Raw genomic sequence first — 19,121 nt, forward strand, 5'->3', positions numbered from 1 at the left:
AAATCCATAGTAAGGTCAAACTCATCTTCACAATTCTTATGTTTGCAATTCGTTGGTGTTTTTCTTTTCTGCAGTATCGTCATTGTACTCTGAAAACTGTTTAACTCAAATAGGTCTTTGTAGGCCCAAAATTAACATAACATTCATGTTCATGAACAACAGACGCTCCAGTTTTCATCAGTCGTCTGAACAAGTTAAATCTTTGAAAACAGACTCATCAAATGTTTCTGCAACCAAATCAACCTACAATGGGGGCTCAAGATCAAGCTAAGACACCTGCACATGTGTAGACGTGAAAGGAAATAACAGGTCACAGCAGCGCTGAACGGCGGCAACGTCGTCCACCGTTTTGGAGAACTTTCACCGGTTGAAAGTCAGTCGGTTGTGTCAAGCAGCCTGAAAAAGCTTGAAAACTCAAAAGAGCTCGCACAAAAGAAACAGTGACAGTATCTCAAATGTGACATAACTGGGTGGAGAGCAGCGAGATGCGGAAAGAGACCGAGAAGGAGAAGTGGTACAGGAAGTGACTGAGGTCTCGGTTAAGTTAAGAAACGGTGATGCTTGCTCAGATGCTCCGACTCTTCCAGCAGCTGTAGCGGCGCAGCAGACATTTTCTGCTCCGTCTTCTTCTCTGAGTTGCTCTGCGTTAGATGGACAATCTGGAGGGGGGCCTCGGATCCAGTCTGCTGAGGAAGCTTTCCTCCAGGTAGGCCATGCACATTGACAAGTTTTTGATTTCTCTGTCAAACATGCACTGGAAGTTGAATCACACCCAAGGTAGCTTAAAAAAAAAAGGCAACTTTTTTGATTAGTTGCCCTTCAACAATGGCCTCAGTCTCCGTCATTAACTCCTAACCTACGCCAGTCGGTTTGACTGGGGTTTTTTTTTTTCTGCTGGAAGCCACTTGAGTTCTAATAACAGTGGCCAAAATAAATGGCCAAAAAAAAAAAAGCCAATTTGGAAAGATGTTTCAAATTCATTTCTCAGCATGGGTTGCAGACGTAGCAACTGAAAACAATTCCCATTTAAAAGGATTTAAAGATTTTGTTTACGGAATTGTTTTCCTCCACAAATTTACTCTGGTACACATTGTCCAAACAACAGTACATGCAGAACCACTTTAGTCATTATTATTGTGTGGGAGGAAAGATGTTTCGCCAGAACAGTGTGCTCATTTTGTTTCACATCAATCAAACTGTTTTATATGCTTAAATGTGTGCTGGTAACTATGTAAAACCTGGTATAAAAAGTAATAGTAAAATCGAGAGAAAAAAAAACCTAAACAAACTAAACTAAAAATACCAAAAACAAATCAAAGAGGCCGAAGGATAAAATCAAACGGCAAAAAGCGACAGAAGCACACTTAAAATTTCAAACGGACATGTCTGCAGATGGAGCCGGGCGGACCCCAGGTTGAATCAAGTGTGAAGATAATTACACAACTAAGTAGCAGAGTAATATGGTTAAATTAAAAAAATTACAACCCACGTAGGTTGGAGTTAATTTGACCGACTTGCAAGCAGGGTTTCGCTTTTGTAGGCTGTTTCAAAAAGTTAACATCTGGTGCAGTTTTACCGGCGTACTCGTTCTTTCTACCAGATTGTTGTTGTTGTTTTGGATGTAGGTTACAGTCTGCTGATTCGTCTCGTTTTCTTCTTCTCCTCGTAGGAAGTCTCACCAGCGCAACAACAGCCCTCAGCCTCCAGGGGACAACGAGCAGGGGTATGAAAATGTCTGGACTGTCCTTTCACAACATGTCCGCTCTTCCGGACGTTTCGTCACCGTAGACGGCCCGGTTGTCGCCGAACCCCGCAGCTCTCAGCCATTTTGTTTGCTTAATGTTATTAGCTTCAGGGTCCGACATCAAAAACAACACACTGCGCATATTTGTAGACATATTTGTAGGGGAAAAGTATAACTGGTACAGCACTTGACAGGGTAAAAAGCCAGAAAGGAAGTGATTGAAGCAGGCAGGAAGTGATCGAACCACGCAGGAAGTGATCGAACTAGAGGTCGTAAACAGGAGAAACCTCTTGCCTTCCTGTTCGGCGGCCTCTCGTTCACAGCAACAGGCAGCCTTAGACAAAACAACCCCCATCTGCTGCGAATTGAGCTTTTCCCCTGATTTATAAAATGTCTGTTTGTTTTCAGATTGCGAGAAGAGCCGACCACACTTAGTGCGATTCATCGTTCACCGCTCCCCCCGACTTTGCTTTTTTTTTTTTTTTTATCTCGTCCCAATTTGCTTCTATTTAAGTCACGACGGATAATTGCTCAGATATTTGCTCTGTACTAGATATGGGAATCCTTTCAGGGATCCATGAATCAATCTGTTCACTAATTCATTTGATTCAGACTGATTTAATGGTTCTGGGTTGTAGCGTGCGGTGGTTCTATTTACTTCCATTTCAAGAGATGGGAAATGTATTAAAAAAGAAAAAAAAAGTCGAAGAGCACTTACCAAACTATGGCAACATACATAAATAACATTAATTTCATACAGGATAAGGAAAAAAGAAACCAGTGTCACCATAATGCTTTATATTTGCGAGCAGGGATTCCACAAAAAAACGTAACCGCAGTGAATGGAAGCAGCTGAAAGTCAAATTTCTCTTGCAGTTTTTAACCACACTATCATAATTTGACTAAAACATAATTTCAAAGTCACAGCACTCAAACATATTTTAGTCCATCTCTAGTTAATTTCTTTCGAAACACAGTAGATTTCAAAAAGTCATCTTAAGCTTGGTTAAGGGATGAAAAAGAAGATGTCAGTTTCGTAATGTGCAATCTGTTGCTCATTTGGTTTTGACACAGGAAAAAATAAGTCACTCCTGTGGCTAATTATCTTGAATTAGCATGTAGGAGCAACACTTGAAGAGACTGGTTAGCAATTTAACTTAACCCTATAATTGTCTTGACAACACTGGTGTCCTCAATGGACCCGTCGGCTTTACATGTGAAGGGTTATCGACGAGATCTGAAAAGGGCAGCATATGTTTTATTCTGACGTTGAAGCCTTTCGATGTGAAACACAAAAACATACCATAGAAAACTGTATGATTGCAAACAAGACGTGCGGTGGCTTTGATGGCGTGTTTACTCAGTCCTCTCAGGCCAGCTGTTGTCACCGTTGCACGAACCTGGTAGTGTGTCTTCCGTCTCTGGTTCCGCTCGGCCCGGCAGCCGAGATTCCAGATCGTTTCATAATCCCCGGGGCAAAAAAAACAAAACAAACAAAAAGAAAATAAGGGTTTGGAACAGATACTGTTTTTTGATGTGTGAGTAAAAAGAGCCGCCGCCTTCGCCCAATTACTTTCACAAATTTCATCCACACTTCCTGCATGTTAGGATCCGTGGGAAAAGCATTTGACTATATATGAAAGTTATTTTAAAATTTATGTTTTTCTTTATTACATGAATCCTCCATATGTAGTAACGGCCATGTTGTTTATGTATAAGACAATGGGTTTTTTTAGAAAATTTCTCATCTTGATGTTTTAAGTTGATTTTCTTTCTTTTTTTTGTTTTGCTTTTGCATACATTAGACAAAATGTAAAAAAAAAAAAAAGAAAACTAGTAGAGAAATAGATAAACAATATTTCTATTTCTGTCAATATGAAGAAGACAAAGTGTGGACCAAAACTAAAATTAATAAAAGTGTAGATGGAAGCACAAGCTTATTATGCCATCACTTTTTATTCATAAAGCATAACTGAAAACAAAGCAGAAGAATATTTTCTGTATATTTTCTAAAACATATCATGGAAATTCAGCTGAGTCAGAAAATCAAAAAACAAACTTATAAAAAAAACCCAATAAAACTCTTAAAATATTTGTTTAGCAAATGATTCCTAGACTTTAAAAAAAGAAAAAAAAAAACTAAGTGAAAATTTCAGTTTTAACTCCTCTCAGTAATTATTCCACATCTCACTGAAATACAATTTGATATTTCTAAATTTTCTTTTTAATAATAATAATAATCCTTCTCTCTTCTTTGAAAAACAACATGAAGCCTGATTAGGATTTGTGTAATGAAATGTGCTGCATTTATCATTAACAATGGCACCAAACACATCCAGTAATAACCAAAACATATATTGTTGAACCACTTTTGCTGAGTATGAACAAGATAAATGTAGAGCTAGCATTGAGGGTTATGAGGTAAAACGTTGCCCAACCGCTAACAAGCTGCTTTTCCACTCCAAAACAAACAGTTTCCATTAAAACAGACTAAGGCAGAAATATAATTTATTAGACTTACTTTCAACCAATCCCCTGTAAGAGTAAAAAAAAGCTATGAGTTGCAGCTGTGGAGGAGCTAACATGTTCCTTGGTTGAGTCATAATTGAGTCATTTTACATATAATCACCTTCCTAACATAATGGGCTAAGTCTTTTTTTGCCAAAAGTGATTTTGGCTGGAAAAAAAAAAAAAACTTCTGGCAAAAAGTATTTGACAAAGTTGGTGACAGAATAGACCCTTCCCTCATTGGGTAAATAAAAGTGTAATGATTTACCAGAGGAGGTATTCGTTTGGGTGCTGAACTGTTGAAAGCACTGAAACTCCATCCTGATTTCTTTTTTCTGCATTTAAGTGACTGATTGACAGGAACTCAATTTTGATTCATTGGCAATATCTTTTTTATGTACTTGTACAATGATCTGGTTTTGCAGCAGGTGCTATTTCTTCTCTTTCTTTTGCTTTGTTTTGTCTTTTCACCCCGCCATACAAAAAGAGGAAGTACCGTTCACCATTGCAGTCTCTTATTCCTCATTTTCATATCGCACTATGTATGGACAGCAAATCAGATGAGGGAGTTTTACTAGTCCCACTGAGGAGAAGTAGCGTCCATTAATCAAATGTGTAAGAATAGAAAAGCCAGAGTTTGGCTTTTAGCGATCAAGTGAGAGTTGAGGAAGTGGCATTTTGGGGGAGGGAGGGGGTAAGAACTGTGAGACAAAGGTCAAGATTGAAACATTCAATTTCCAAAATACCCAAAAGCTGTTTTTATTTTGTTCCTTTTACCTCTGGTATTCTAAATTTGAAGGTTTTTGCATATCTAAAAGATTGGGCTGTATGTTCACCCCTGCAGGGCGAGTGGCGATGACAGCAGCGCCAGCAGGCTCAGCCGCAGACTGTCCCGTCTGGGCAGCAGGCATCAGTCCAGGGAACCTCCAAGACCTCCGGTTCAGCCGGAAAGGCCTCCTCCTCCACCTGCCCAGCAAGGTTTGTGCTCTCCGCCGCGTCCAGCCACCGCATGGTCCAACTAATGTGCACCTTTAGAGAAAAACAAAACCGAGACATTTTCGACTAAGCCTTCATCACTGAGCAGCGATATTACAGCTTTCTCTTGACCCGAGGTGTGTTTGTGGTTACAGATGAGAGGATTCCACCACCAGCCCTCGTCCTGCCTTCAGCTCCGCCTCCAGCACTGGCTCCTTTCCCGCTTCCAACAGATCGGCCGCCCAAGCGGCCTGACAAATCCACCAAACCCAAGCTCCCACCTCGGCCGCTCTCCAAGGTGTTCAGTAGCTACGAACACGGATCGAATGTGTTGCAGGTATGTTCTTCCAACTGCACGAGTCGTCCAACCGCAGCTTTGGGTTGAAGTCACTGCATTGTACGCTGTCATTACTACAATAAAAGAAACTGATTTTCTAGCCAATAATATTGGTTATTTTATGTAAAACATGTCGTTATGAATTTATTGTTTCCTCCAAAGGGCTTCGATACTTTCCGAGGAGATGAGACTCTGTGTGACGTCGTCCTGGTTCCTGGAGACAGCACCGAAGCGTTCCCAGTTCACAGAGTCATCATGGCTTCCTGCAGTGATTATTTTAAGGCAATGTTCACAGGTTTGTTTGACCTTCTATGATATTTGGTGACAGGCAGTTTGAGAAGATTAAGCCCTTTATGTAGGAAGACGTTTGACTTATCGCTCCATTGTGTTTGTTTAATTTGAAGATAATGACTTAAAAACTAATACAGCACACAAAGTCAATTACCTATGCTACTCTGGTGATGAAGATGGTTAAAAAAGGACGATAATAATGTAGTTGTGAGTTGCCAAACATCCAGCTGTCCATCAGTTGTCTTCTTCCACTTACCTGGCCTGGTAGAAACCAGCTCCTTGTTCTACGCTTCGCTTTCTACTGAGAGTCTGGACGCTCCACTAACGAGAAACGACTGCTTGCTGTAGGCGTAGACTCTGTGAAAGTTTTAAATGACTGGATTGACGTTTGCCCCAGACGTATATAATGCACCACTTTGACAACCGTCCTCCACTGCGAGGAGAGAAGCGGTGAGCCGAACAAGATGGCTGGTAATGTTAAGTCAATATTTGGTTGTGAGGGTAACAAGTCCAGGAGGGACACCCTGACATCCCTCCCTAGTAAATTCTGGGTCTCCTTCCATTTTAAAGTGACTGGAAAACCTCCAAAAGTTTCCCAGACCTGGACAAAGCAGTCCATCATTTTCTAGTGTAGAACCTCTGCATTGGACTTGGAGCCAACATCCATCCTATTAACTTTACATTTGTGTGCAATCTTCTGCAGTTTAGACTGAAAAAAATAGCCTCAAAAAATGCTAAATTAAACACCTTGAGACTCTGTCATCACATCTTTAACAGGACCTTTAAAAAGGTTCTTCTACTGCACAGTTCTCAGTAAAAAATAGCTAGAAACTTTTTTGATTACAGAAGCTAAGTTGATAGCTCAATGTCATTGTTCTGCTAAATCAGATAAGACTCTCGTTGAAACGGCACAGAAATGATCTGTCACGACTTATACTTTCATTTCTGATTACCACGAAAAAGGAAACTCTGCTGACCTTTTTCACTCGCCCTCCTTTACATCGCGGCTTCTAACAAACCCTGTGCTGTAATCCTCGTCAGGCGCGGTTTTCTCATCTCGCTGGTTTTGCCCTGCGTCTTCCTGCCAGCTCAAGACAAATCTCCCTAAGCGATGCAAATTCATGCGTTCACCTTGTGTCTGTCCCTCTGTGCTTCGTTCGCTCTGTTCAGGAGGCATGAGGGAGCAGGAGATGAGAGAGATCAAGCTGCATGGGGTCACCAAGGCGGGCTTAAAGAACATCATAGAGTTCATTTACACATCCAAAGTCATCCTCGACATGGGAAACCTCCAGGACACGCTGGAGGCTGCAAACTTCTTGCAGGTCATGCCTGTTCTGAGCTTCTGCAACGAGCTTCTGAGCAGCGAGGTGAGAAGCGTCTTGACTTTTTTTGTTACATGTTGAACAGTGCTGGTTTGCAATCCAGGCCTCTTCCTCAAAGGCCTCTCAGGTCCTCCAAAGCAACACAACAATAGATGCTTTTCCATTACAAATTTACACAAATCTTTGTCAATATTCTGCTAAAAAAAAACCCAAAACCAAATACATTTATGTTGATACGTCTGAAAAACCACCTAATCCTAGAGGGAAAAAAATATATCATAAAACTTTCAAAATGGGCATGTTCCCATTAAGACAATTTATTTTCAGAATTCAAATTTGGGCAATTTTATGGCTAATGGAAAAACAGCGACAGTTTAGATAAAGCCAAACTAATTTGGTTGATGTTTCCATGTATCTCTTGGTGCAGATTACAATCGATAACTGTGTGGAAGTGGAGCGGATTGCCACAGATCTGCTCCTTGAGGATGTTCTGGTGAATATTGGTAAGTTAAGACACGCGACCCTTGTAGCACTTAACATTTGTGCAGTGAAAAACAAGAAAGCCCGCCATGCAATGTTTTGTTTCCAGCTTATGATTGATCTTATCAAACCTAGGGAAGTTTGTGGGGCAGAACCTGACCGCGCTGGTGGACTCCGGCCGCTACCTGCAGCTCTCCGAGACCAGCATCGCCAACGCTCTGGCCAGCAACTCGCTGGGCGGTTTCTCAGAGCTGGAGCTTTACCACATCGCCAAAGGGTGGCTGGAGCACGACCCTCCCTCGCGTCACTCCTCCGTCTACGCCCTGATGCGCCACATTCGCTTCCCGCTAATGAGCCCTGGTGAACTCATTCAGATCTCTCAGGACGAGGAGGAGGAGGGTGACTCCATGATGCGCTCTGACACCGCCTGCGTGAACCTGCTGCTGGAGGCCAGCAACTACCAGATGATGCCTTACATGCAGCCGGCGCTGCAAACCGAGAGGACGCAGATTCGATCGGACGCCACGCACATCCTGGCCCTGGGCGGCGTGATGCGGCAGCAGCTGGTGGTGAGCCGGGAGCTGAGGCTCTACGACGAGAACACCGGCCATTGGAGGGCTCTGAAGCCCATGGAGGTGCCGCGTTATCAACACGGCGTGGCTCTTCTGGGAGGCTTTCTCTTTATTGTTGGAGGTGAGGGCATCAAGCTTAATGCTCCTTAAGTTGAAGTCATAGTCGGTATTACACTTGAAAGTAAGGGCATTGAGGCCAAGCTAAGCTAATTGTTGAGGTATTCGGTTCAAATAAATGAACCGAAACTTTAAAGGTTCCCAGAAGCTTCATCTGAAGTCCAACAGTTGAAGCGCAGTCATGTGGTTTTGGTATTCACACACAACTTTCATACAACGGCGCAGACCATCTGGGGGACACACCACTCCCTCTTCAGTGTACATCACACCTCCACCTTCAGGGTTAGGGTACCTAGTTCAGCTTTTACCAAACAGTCATGGAGCTAGCGCCACACTTTTCTGTAGTCAGCCTCCTACGTAAACAACAACGTTACAATTTCAATACAGGAGTTACTACCAATTTACCAGTCTTGCTATTATAGTTATTTAGTGAAAAATTGTATCAATGTACATAATTCCTAGCCTGGTAAAAACCAACCCTTTGTTCTACGTTTGGCTTCGTCCAGAAGGCCTGCGCGCTCGGCTGTTGATAAATAATTGCTTGTAGAAAGTGTGGACTCTGTTAAAGTTTGAAACTTTACCCAATCGCTAACGGTTGGTTACCCAACGTTGACCCAATTACCTCATTCGGCAGCTGAAGAGAAATGTCAACATTAGTGTCTGAGTGCATTTCTGTATAAAACACAGCAACAAACTTCAGACCAATCACTCAACGCTTTGCACAGAGTTCTGTCAACATAGTTGCATTCAGGCCTGGTGTCGAGGTCAGCAGGCAGATGCCTCTCTGCAAACAAAATAATGCAGTTTTTGTCACGCAGCAATGAGAACCGATTTGTACTTTCAAAGTACATTTGAGCCTCTATGCTAAGTTTTGAAGCTTAACACCAATTTTCATTGAATTCTTAGGTCAGAGCACATACGACACAAAGGGTAAGACTGCCATAGACAGCGCCTATCGCTATGACCCGCGCTTCGACAAATGGCTTCAGATTGCCTGTCTCAACGAGAAAAGGACCTTTTTCCACCTCAGCGCTCTGAAGGGGAAGCTGTTTGCCGTTGGAGGAAGGAACGCCTCGGGGGAAATTGGTAGGCCCCTAGGCTCAAAATTGTGAGAAATTTCTCGGACGGAGCATCTGGTTGTTAGCGTTCAACATCTCCTCTCTTGTCCTTTTGACCAGACACCGTGGAGTGCTACAACCTGAAGAAAAACGAGTGGACCTTTGTGACCAACATGATGGAGCCTCATTATGGGCATGCTGGGACCGTTCACGGGGGCCTCATGTACATCTCAGGTGAGAGAGCAATGCACAAAGACAGACAGGGGTATCTTTACAGTACTTAAAAGTATGTGCACAGCTTTATTTGTTTGCCTTTTTGCCTTCTGAAGGATTTCCAACAGGTTTGCAGGAAGTAGTTCACCTGCAGTAAACTGGAGGATCCAGACTTGGCAGTAGAGCATAAAATTCCCTCCAAAAGTATTGGAACAAGGCGAATTCTCTAGTTTATGATGTGCACCAAAGACATTTGGGTTTCAGCTTTTATTTCTTGGTATTTACGTGTAGACGTGCTAAGCAACTCAGTAGATGGCGCCTTTTGTTTGAACCCAACCATTTTTCAAGTGATCAAAACTGTGACTGGCAGGTGTTTCTTGTTAAGCAGGTGTTGCCTTTGAGGTCGACTGTTCAAAACATTAAACAGCCTTCTTGTTAAAGTGGGTTAACCAACATGAAGACTGGAGAGCTCTTCATAGGGGAAAAACAAGCCAATTAGAAGCTGAGAAAAGTAGGAAAACCAATCAGAGCCATTGGACAAACATTAGGCATAGCAACGATTTGTAATCTATGAGAATTTCTCTCTATCTTTTGCCTGACTGGGAAAAACTTTAACTTTTCCTGGCAGTTAAAAAAAATATATACATTAAGTATAATTATGGACTTTCACCCACATATGAGGACAATAATTTAGTAGCAGCTTATGGCAACTGAACATTTGTGTTGCTAACTGCTAACAGCGATTGACATAATGTTCCACTGAATCCACTTGTGATTTCATATGTCCAAAAATGCATGATGCATGATGTTAGCCTTTTTGTGATCTCCTATTTTTACCGTCCATCGTTACTTGCTTCGCTATTAGGCCAGCAGATTCTGGGCAGGCTATTTTTGCATCTGACAATTACATCAACGTTTTAGTCACTTCTCCCTGGTTCTCCAAACCGAGATGACTCAAAGCAAGCTTGAGGAATATCTCCCTGCTTTCCTTGGATTTGTGTAAACGAGTGTAGATGTTTGATTTTATGAACGCTAACAGTTGAGCAGCAAGAGGCAATTAGCATTTCTCACCTGCTTTTGTAAGGATACCTCCTGAACGGTTTTGAAATAATAAGAGAGCTTCAGAGCCAAACGCAGCTCCTAACAGCGCTCTAGCTCACGGTTAATGCTGCCTGTTAAAGTAAGCGACTGAAAGCAGAGCAAAGTCACATTACTGAACCCACAAAATAACACTTCCTTCTATAAATGATCTCTGTGAAAAAATGACTCATCCTGAATGGGGAGAGAGAAAGCCACATAAGTCGTGTTTTATCTGTTCTTGAAGCGTTTCCAAAAGGTCAACTTCTTTTTATTTTTTTTTATAGCTCCACCTCAACAAGATGCATTTGAGTTTTGTTTTTTAAAACGTATTCCCAACAATGAGAAGACAGCTGATCAAAGCGCTTAATTACAATTCTCTGCACTGATATAATTTCCCAAAAACTCTCCATCCCACGGTTTGTTGGAGTTATGGGAAACTAGCTCGGGTGGTCAAAACAAACCAACAAGGACTTTTTATCAGCAGGAGATTTGCTTGATGCAAAATTGACGAGCAAATTAGCTTGTACAGCCATCTAACCGCATTCCCTCACCGGGTCTTTTTCACAGCTGTTAAACCACACAATGCATCTACTTTCTGTCTAACTGCTGTTCACACGGTTGACTGCTGCAAGAAAGCAAAGCGTGTTTGTTTTTTGGTTTGTTCACAAATTAATTTCAGTCTTTTGGCACTGCAGCCGCTTTAAAAAAATCACTCTCTGGTGTCGAATATCTGACGCTGCCACATGAGCAGAGCTATGTGGCATTCGAGAGACTTCGAGAAGAAAAACCAAGCACGAGCTTTTGTAGCTACTGGTGAGCTTTGCAACTTAGAGCTTCGAGGAAACACTACACAAGTATTAAACCTTCCTGTATTTGGTATTTTCTGATAAGTAAAGTGAAAGTGTTTTTTTTTTTTTGTCAGGTTTTGTTAGCTTGTAGGCAGCACTCTCTTAGCTGACCTACTTGAAAGCCTTTTCCTGTTTTAGCGGCGCTCTCATAGGCCGCTCTCAACCTGAACTGGGTTTCTTAGCAACCCTTGGACAGGAAAACCACTTCTCGCAATGAGAGCGCAGTGCAACCTATAAGTTTCACATGTAGGCCTGATAACCAGGAAGCCCAAAGGCCTGTGGTTAGAGTGGGCCTCCGAAACTCAGCACCTATTTCACTTCTCTCATTTCTGTAGACCTACACGTAAAGCAAACACTGTGGAAACTGTACCAGGCAAGTTCTGAACGGGGGTATTATTATTTCCTTTTTTTCACCATTATTTTTTGGATTGAAGTTAAAAGAAATTATTAAAATTTTTATCACCTTCTGTCATGGTACAACCACAAACATCAGTGTATTTTTTGGGGGAGATTTAAAGGGGACCTATTATGCAAAATTAACTTTTTGCATCTTTTTATACTTCCATTTAGGTCTCAGCTGCTATTGTAGCAATAATTTATTTATTTTTTGGTGTCTAGAAAATGAGTGGTTTCAAAAACCTCATGATTGTTAAGTCACGATTAAAGGGGGACTGCGCCATTACCTAGCAACCCCAACCGAGTCAATACATCTCCTAGCAACCCCACCCGGTTTTACTGCTGTACGCACTGAACAAAAGCTGCTGGAGAAGACAAGTAATTTTTTTTTTTATATTGCTGCATTTTTGTTGGTTGTGCAGAAGGCTCCACTTCTGCTTTTCAAAGACAAATGGTTGTTTAATTGAGCATCTGTTTGCAGCCATTTTCATGTACAATTGTTAACTTTGAGTTGGCTGGCAGTGGGCGTGGCTTATAAAGTGACAAGAGGCCCTAAAACGCTGCAACTCTTTTGGCTCTGAGTCTACAAACTAGAAAAACATTTGGATCCTTAATTATTTTGACCTAATATGTTTTGCAGAATAGCTCATCTAGTATGGTTTCTTCCTGCACTTATTTATATACTTTCTTTCCATCTTCACATAAACTCTGATAAGACTGCTAAAGAAAAGCATCCCCACAGCATGAGGCTTCCACCACCGTGTGTCAGAGAGGCTGCGGTGTCTTCGACAGTGTTAGTTTTCATCTGTGCAACATTTTTCATTTTGGCCTGAAAATTCAATGTTGGTCTCTTAAACTAGAACACCCTCTTCCACAGGTTCTCCGTTTCCCTTTCATGGTTTGTGGCAAAGTGGCCTTCTTTTGTCTTTCTGTCAACAATGGCTTTTCTTCAAACGGATTATGTCACCGTAACTGCGAGGCTATTGCACCTGCCTGCAGCAAGCACACTTATTTTGACTGGCTTATCACAGTGTCAACATATAAGAAGCTTTCAAAAAGCTCCTTATACACTTCAGACGTACTAAAACTGCACTGATACTGAAAATAGAAAGAACATAACTTTTGTACTAGTGAGCTTTTCTGCTGCTTTGCTGAAAACAACTTATTTTCGAGTCCCTGGGTGACCAGTCAGCGATTAAGACGGCAGAAATCTCCTGACTAGCTGTTAGCTGGAGTCTCTGATCTAAATTTGAGATCGTGTTTGAGTAATGTGACGGTAATGGAATAATAATAGTAAAGCAAGAACACATTCTCTAAAGTCAATAAACGTTAAATTCTGATGAACATTTAAAAACTGGGACTGGGAGACATTTAAACTGTCCAGAATAAATAAACCAAGCAACAGAAACGACAATAGGAATGAATTATTGGAGTCTCTGTTAACAAAAGAAGGATAGCAGAGATCAAAGCACCAGAACAAAGAGCAATATTTGGTAGAAAGAGAGAAAATGGAGAACAGTGATGAACTATTAAATAAATAACTCATTTCTAGCACCATCTGCTGTAAGCAAACCTGACATTAAAGAAATCTGAGCTTTTCTTTGAAGAAAAGAAACTAAATCCAATACAACAGAACATAGAAATTAAACGTCAATATGATTTTTTTTTTTGCTCATATTACTAAAATAAAATAAGAAATGGGGCAAATTATTTGTTTATCTCGGATCTAATTGCTAATCTGTTCCTTGTCATTTCGTAGTGCATGAGAGAGTGCAGCAATCTGAGGAAATGCAGCTCGGTCGCTGCGCCTTCTCAGGCCAAACAGAAGCGATACGGCGGCTCGCTATCTGTTGTCTGGAAAGCACCAAATGATTAGCGCAAGCTGTAACCCCGCACAAATATTTTCATCCTCATTACAAACACGTATTTTGGCACGATGTCAAAACTGTAACAATGGCATCTACTCTTCAGGGAACTATTGGCCCATTTGATGCTGAAGGCTGATTTCAGCTCCTGCATAATCTTGTTTTTTTTTTTGTTGCTGTTTCGTAAGCAAATATTGTGGATGTAAAGTTTTCATCATCTGACACAGTAAATACATCGTCACTGTCTGAGCCGTCCCTGAACCTGCTGCACTCTTAATCCAAACTAACTGGAGCTGCACCATCCACTGCTTTCACTTCCGATATAGATATCTGAGGTTTAGTATACAGAAAAACATGCTAAGTTGACTTAAAATGTTATTTAGAAGAAGAAAACGGGCATTAATTTACTGAATTACAAATTTATTTGATGACTCTGGACCAGTACAGCACATTTAAATACACCAATAGCTTCAAAAGCCTGATCAAATATGTAAAAACTTTAATTTGTTCAGTCAGTGCAATTAGTAACCAAAGTAAAATAAATAATAGACTCTGTTAAACACAACAGGCTGACTACTTTGGTCAAAAAAAATAAACAAACCGTCTTCGAAATGGTTCAGAAATTAAAATGAAGTATTCTGAATATAATTTAAAATAAGGAATAAAGCATGAAGCCGCTCAGAGCACAAAGCGTAGAATTAGACTGATTAGATCTGCCCTTATGGATGGGGCACATAAACCCGAGCTGGAGGTGGTTTCAATATCGGGATCGATACAGATATTAATATCAGATCGGTGCATCTCTAGCTGCGAGAGGTTGAGTGGCTAAAGTCTTTCCTCTGCCTACGTTTCCCAGAATGCTGCACGGTTCTGGTTCACAGATCAGTGAAATGACTAAACATCAGACATATTATCTATTGATATTGATCATGTGTTTATCGCAATAACTGTTGTTATTGATTTATTGCCCAGTCCTAGTCTTACTTAAAATATTTTATGCTACAGTAAAAATAAATCCAGCACCTCACTTGACCGTTTCCAAGGTTTCCCCCTGAAAACTTGTTAACCCCTGGAGTTTGGTGGCAGGAAGGTCGTTCATCCAGCAGCTTGTCGTGTTTTTGAGATAAAAATGTTTAAAGTTGACAGGAAATTTTAAAGTATCATTTGATAATCATGTGTTGTTGAAAGATTAATACCTGAACACCAACCATAAAGTCTTAATATGCAAATATTTTTAAAAGACTTAAAAAAAATAAGCAATTCTTAGCCTGGTGGGACACAAGTAAAGCCTGGTGGCCCACCAGGCTTACAATACACTGGGGGAAACCCTGATTTCTTAGTTTCCAACATGCCACTGGAAAAATCCATATTTTAATTTTGAGTATTTAGAACATTTGATGAGCTTTTGGCTACTTTTGCTGTGGTCACATGAATCTAATTCTCTTCGGTCTCGCAGGTGGCATCACCCGTGACACCTTCCAGAAGGAGCTGTGGTGCTACGACCCGGTCGCCGACTCGTGGAGCCGCCGGGCCGACATGATGGAGCTCCGCGGCCTGCACTGCATGTGCACGGTGGGGGACCGGCTCTACGTGATGGGTGGCAACCACTTCCGGGGCAGCAGCGACTACGACGACGTGCTGGGCTGCGAGTACTACAGCCCGGAAACAGACCAGTGGACGGTGGTGGCACCGATGCCCCGCGGCCAGAGCGACGTCGGTGTCACGGTCTTCAACGGCCAGATCTACGTGGTCGGGGGTTACTCCTGGAACAGCAGGTGCATGGTGGACATCGTCCAGCGCTACGACCCGGAGCAGGACGTGTGGGACCGAGTGTTCAATGTGCTGGAGCCCCTGGGAGGGATCCGGGCCTGCACGATGACCGTCCACGTGCCGGAGGGGTCGGTGGACGAAGCCGAGATACAAGATTGCCCGTTACCCACAGCTAAGAACTGCTAGCCACCTACATCAGGCTGCTTTTGGGGGGGTTTCCAGCTTACGCCGTAGCAGTCAGAATCCAAAACAGGAAGCAGTGTGGGTTGTGACACAAAGGTTTCATGTGCAAACAAAAGCCAGCGAGTGCAGCTTGAAACACACATGTCGTATTTCAGTTTTTTTCTGTCCTTCCCACAAGCTGTTAGCCACGTAGCATCTGCTTGTATTCTGTCTGAAGACTCTGAATAAAAACATGGAGCTGCTTCGCCACACACTGAAGACCTCTGCTTCGCAGGTGAATCTTCAGTCTAACCGATTCATCTATTTCCTGGCACAAAGTCGTCAGATTAAAGATTAATAAATCGAGTGAGAGCTGTCTTTGTGGAACACGGCTCTGTTTCTCTCTCCAAGACCAGCTCGAAGGACTGCACAGATTTGCCAGACTTAAAATAGAGATGATGGTGTGTGTGCGTGTGTGTGCGTGCGTGCTGCAAAAAAAAAAAAAAAAAAAAGCCACAGAGAGGTTTGCTTGTGTGTTTTTGTGAGTGGAACGTTTGTAGCTCAGTCATGAGACATCAGTCCCTGCCATGGCTACAAAGACCACACATCGTTATCATGTCGTGGCGTTGGAACTTCCTGTCCCCTCATTAATTAGGCCTGTGTGCAAAATCCCTGCTTTCACACTTTGGACCTGTTGAACCGTCAGCTTTTGGCAAACAATGTTCAGCTAAGAATGTGAGAAAATCCCGACTTGCCGCTGCTTGATGTGAACATGAGGATAAGCGAACAAAGGCCTCAGCCGTCCTGCTGCATTAATCCCACTAGATTACGCTCAGAGAGAGAGTCTTTCTATTTACCATCAACCGCGACAAGAGTTGAACTTAACGATGTGTGACGACGAGATCGTCCTTATCTAAAACCACGCTAACACACACACACACACACACACACACACACACACACACACACACACACACACACGGACACTCCTGGCTGTCTGATGACTTAACTACCCTTGAATCTTTGTCCTTCACTTCCAGATAAGACAGCAGACAGCTGTGATTATGGCTGCTGTGCCAAGGCCTTTTAGCTGCAATGTTGAAAACCAGACTTCTACCTTGGAGCTGAAAATCCAAAAAAATAAAAAAAGGAATGGAAAAAGAAAAAGAGCTTGATTGCCATGGCAGAAAGAATGGCCAAGGCTAATTTGATGGAGAGAGAGAAAGGAAGGAAGGAAAGAGTAAAAGAAGGACAGAAAGAAAGAATGAAAGAAAGGGATGACATGAAAACAGAAAAGAAAGAAAGGAAGGAAAGTAAAAAGAAACAAGGAAAGAGGACAGAAAGAAGGGAAGAAATAAAGTCAGACATGATGAAAGAAAAAAAATGGACCTTTTCTACTTCCACTCCTTTGGAAGTAGAAAACATAAACAGCTGCATCTCAACAAACTATATGACTGAAATGAAAATGGATTAATCTCAGCGATTCATTTCAAACATATATGCACGTTAAAATGTGATCCCATGGAACTGAAAGGACTTCTTCAAACTTACAACCTTCAGCAATAAACATACTTTGCCATAAACCAATATTTATGTAATATAAATGTTTTTTTATTATTACTTTGGTGAGATATTCTAATCTTAAATGTCCAAAACAGAAATAAAGGCTTGAACACATCCGTCTGTGTATAAATGATCTATGTAATGTGTTATATTTGGCGATTTAAGCTACGGATATGAAGTTTTTAATAATTTATTGAATATGATTAAGCATGGCTTAAAGCTGAAAAGATTCAAAATTCAGTTTGTAAATTACATAAGACAAATATTTTTTTAGAAAATCAGAGATCCTGTTTTGGAGTTGGGCACGTTATCCAAATGTTTTAATGGAAAGTTAAGTGGAAGGAAGACATGGTAAAAAAAAAAACCTGAAAGGATAACCAAAGCCCTCAGAAAATTAGAAAGCACAACTCATCCAAAAAAAAAAAAACTTGGGGGAAAGGAGAAGCACAACTGTGGCAGGAGTCAGTTCTTAAAGTGCCACAAACACAAACGTATAAAGTCTGTATACAATCTAAAGTATGTTTTGTATTTTATTTGTAAGTCAGGGATCCAAAATCTGAAAAAGAAGGAAATTCCCTTTTAAGATGCTAATTTTATTTTGCTTTTTACGGTTTCCCCCAGTGTATTCTAAGCCTGGCGGGCCACGAGGCTTTACTTGTGCCCCCACCAGACTAATTATTGCTTATTTATTTAAGTCTTTTTAAAATGTTTGCATTTTTTAAGACTTCATAGTTGGTGTTCAGGTATTAATCTTCCGATCTTTTAATAACACATAATTATCAAGTGATATTTTCAAATTTCCTGTCAACTTTAAACATATTTTAACTCAAAAACATGACAGATCGCTGGACGACTGACTGCTCTAACACCCAACCACCAGGCTTAGCAAGTTTCCTGGGGGAAACCTCGGCCTTTAATCACAAATGTGTATCACGTAGCTTTTCCGTGATATTCTAATTCACTGGGACGCACCTGAGAACCACACAGGTTTGGAATCTGAGGTCGAGGTTTGACTAGCAAAGTCTCACATCCTGCAATATATTAAAAAAAAGTCCCATAAACATTCTGACGTCTTAAACGTTTCAGCTTGTCCAAAACACAGGAAGTTGTGGGAGGATTAGTCTGTAAAAAGCCCAGCGGCTGAAGTCGCGATGTTGAATTTATTGTAATTAACCGAAATGTCCAGTAAAACGGCGCATCTATGTTTGGTAATAGCTGTCGGGAAAGGTAAAACCCGCCGCCATGCTCACAGTTTCCATCACTCAGCCACTAGACCTCCGAACTATAGTTTACAGAGCAACCAAAGGGCCAGCTACAACTAATCATGTGGTATAATAAAAACACGCCTGACCACACGTCAGACAGATCTTACCTTGAGATGACAAATCTTGTTTCATTAGGCTGATATAACCTTGCGCCTCGCCTCCCACTCACACACAAACACACACACGCGCGCGCGCGCGCACACACACACACACACACACACACACACACACACCAAGAGGAAATGAATTAGTTCCCTAATATAGTTCAGTAAAGATTGAATCAACTTGTTTCCTCACCAAGGTTGCTAGTAAATTCGTCTTTATTTGGAAAGCAGAAAAAAGTTAACTATAGACTGAAAGAGGAGCGAAAGTAATCACTTTGGCTAAGAAAAGAAGCTTAAAGGGACAGTATTAGGTTTTCCAGGCACGTAGTGGCATTTTCATAGCACAATTAAGGAACTATGTTACCTTCAGGTGTTATAAAAATGCTATATATGTATATATCAAATATGACTTAAAAGAAATTTTACTTTGTAATTTAATGCCTTGAAATTC

At 41.5% G+C, this 19,121-nt stretch overlaps 1 protein-coding gene across 1 annotated transcript; it reads left to right on the forward strand.

Annotated features, from left to right (window-relative positions):
- Nucleotides 1–82: 82 nt before the first annotated feature.
- LOC106939753 (kelch-like protein 9) lies at nt 83–16,232 on the forward strand. Its single transcript, XM_015022290.1, has 11 exons — nt 83–706; nt 1,670–1,723; nt 5,097–5,230; nt 5,383–5,564; nt 5,727–5,859; nt 7,026–7,222; nt 7,605–7,680; nt 7,793–8,350; nt 9,253–9,432; nt 9,525–9,638; nt 15,263–16,232. Exons 1-11 carry the CDS (start codon nt 651–653, stop codon nt 15,760–15,762), a joined length of 2,184 nt encoding a protein of 727 aa, XP_014877776.1. The 5' UTR covers nt 83–650; the 3' UTR covers nt 15,763–16,232.
- The last annotated feature ends 2,889 nt before the right edge of the window (nt 16,233–19,121 follow it).

Source organism: Poecilia latipinna, unplaced genomic scaffold (genome assembly GCF_001443285.1).
Source record: "Poecilia latipinna isolate Pla-1442-1.1 unplaced genomic scaffold, P_latipinna-1.0 Scaffold2971, whole genome shotgun sequence".
Classification (NCBI taxonomy): Eukaryota; Metazoa; Chordata; class Actinopteri; order Cyprinodontiformes; family Poeciliidae; genus Poecilia; species Poecilia latipinna.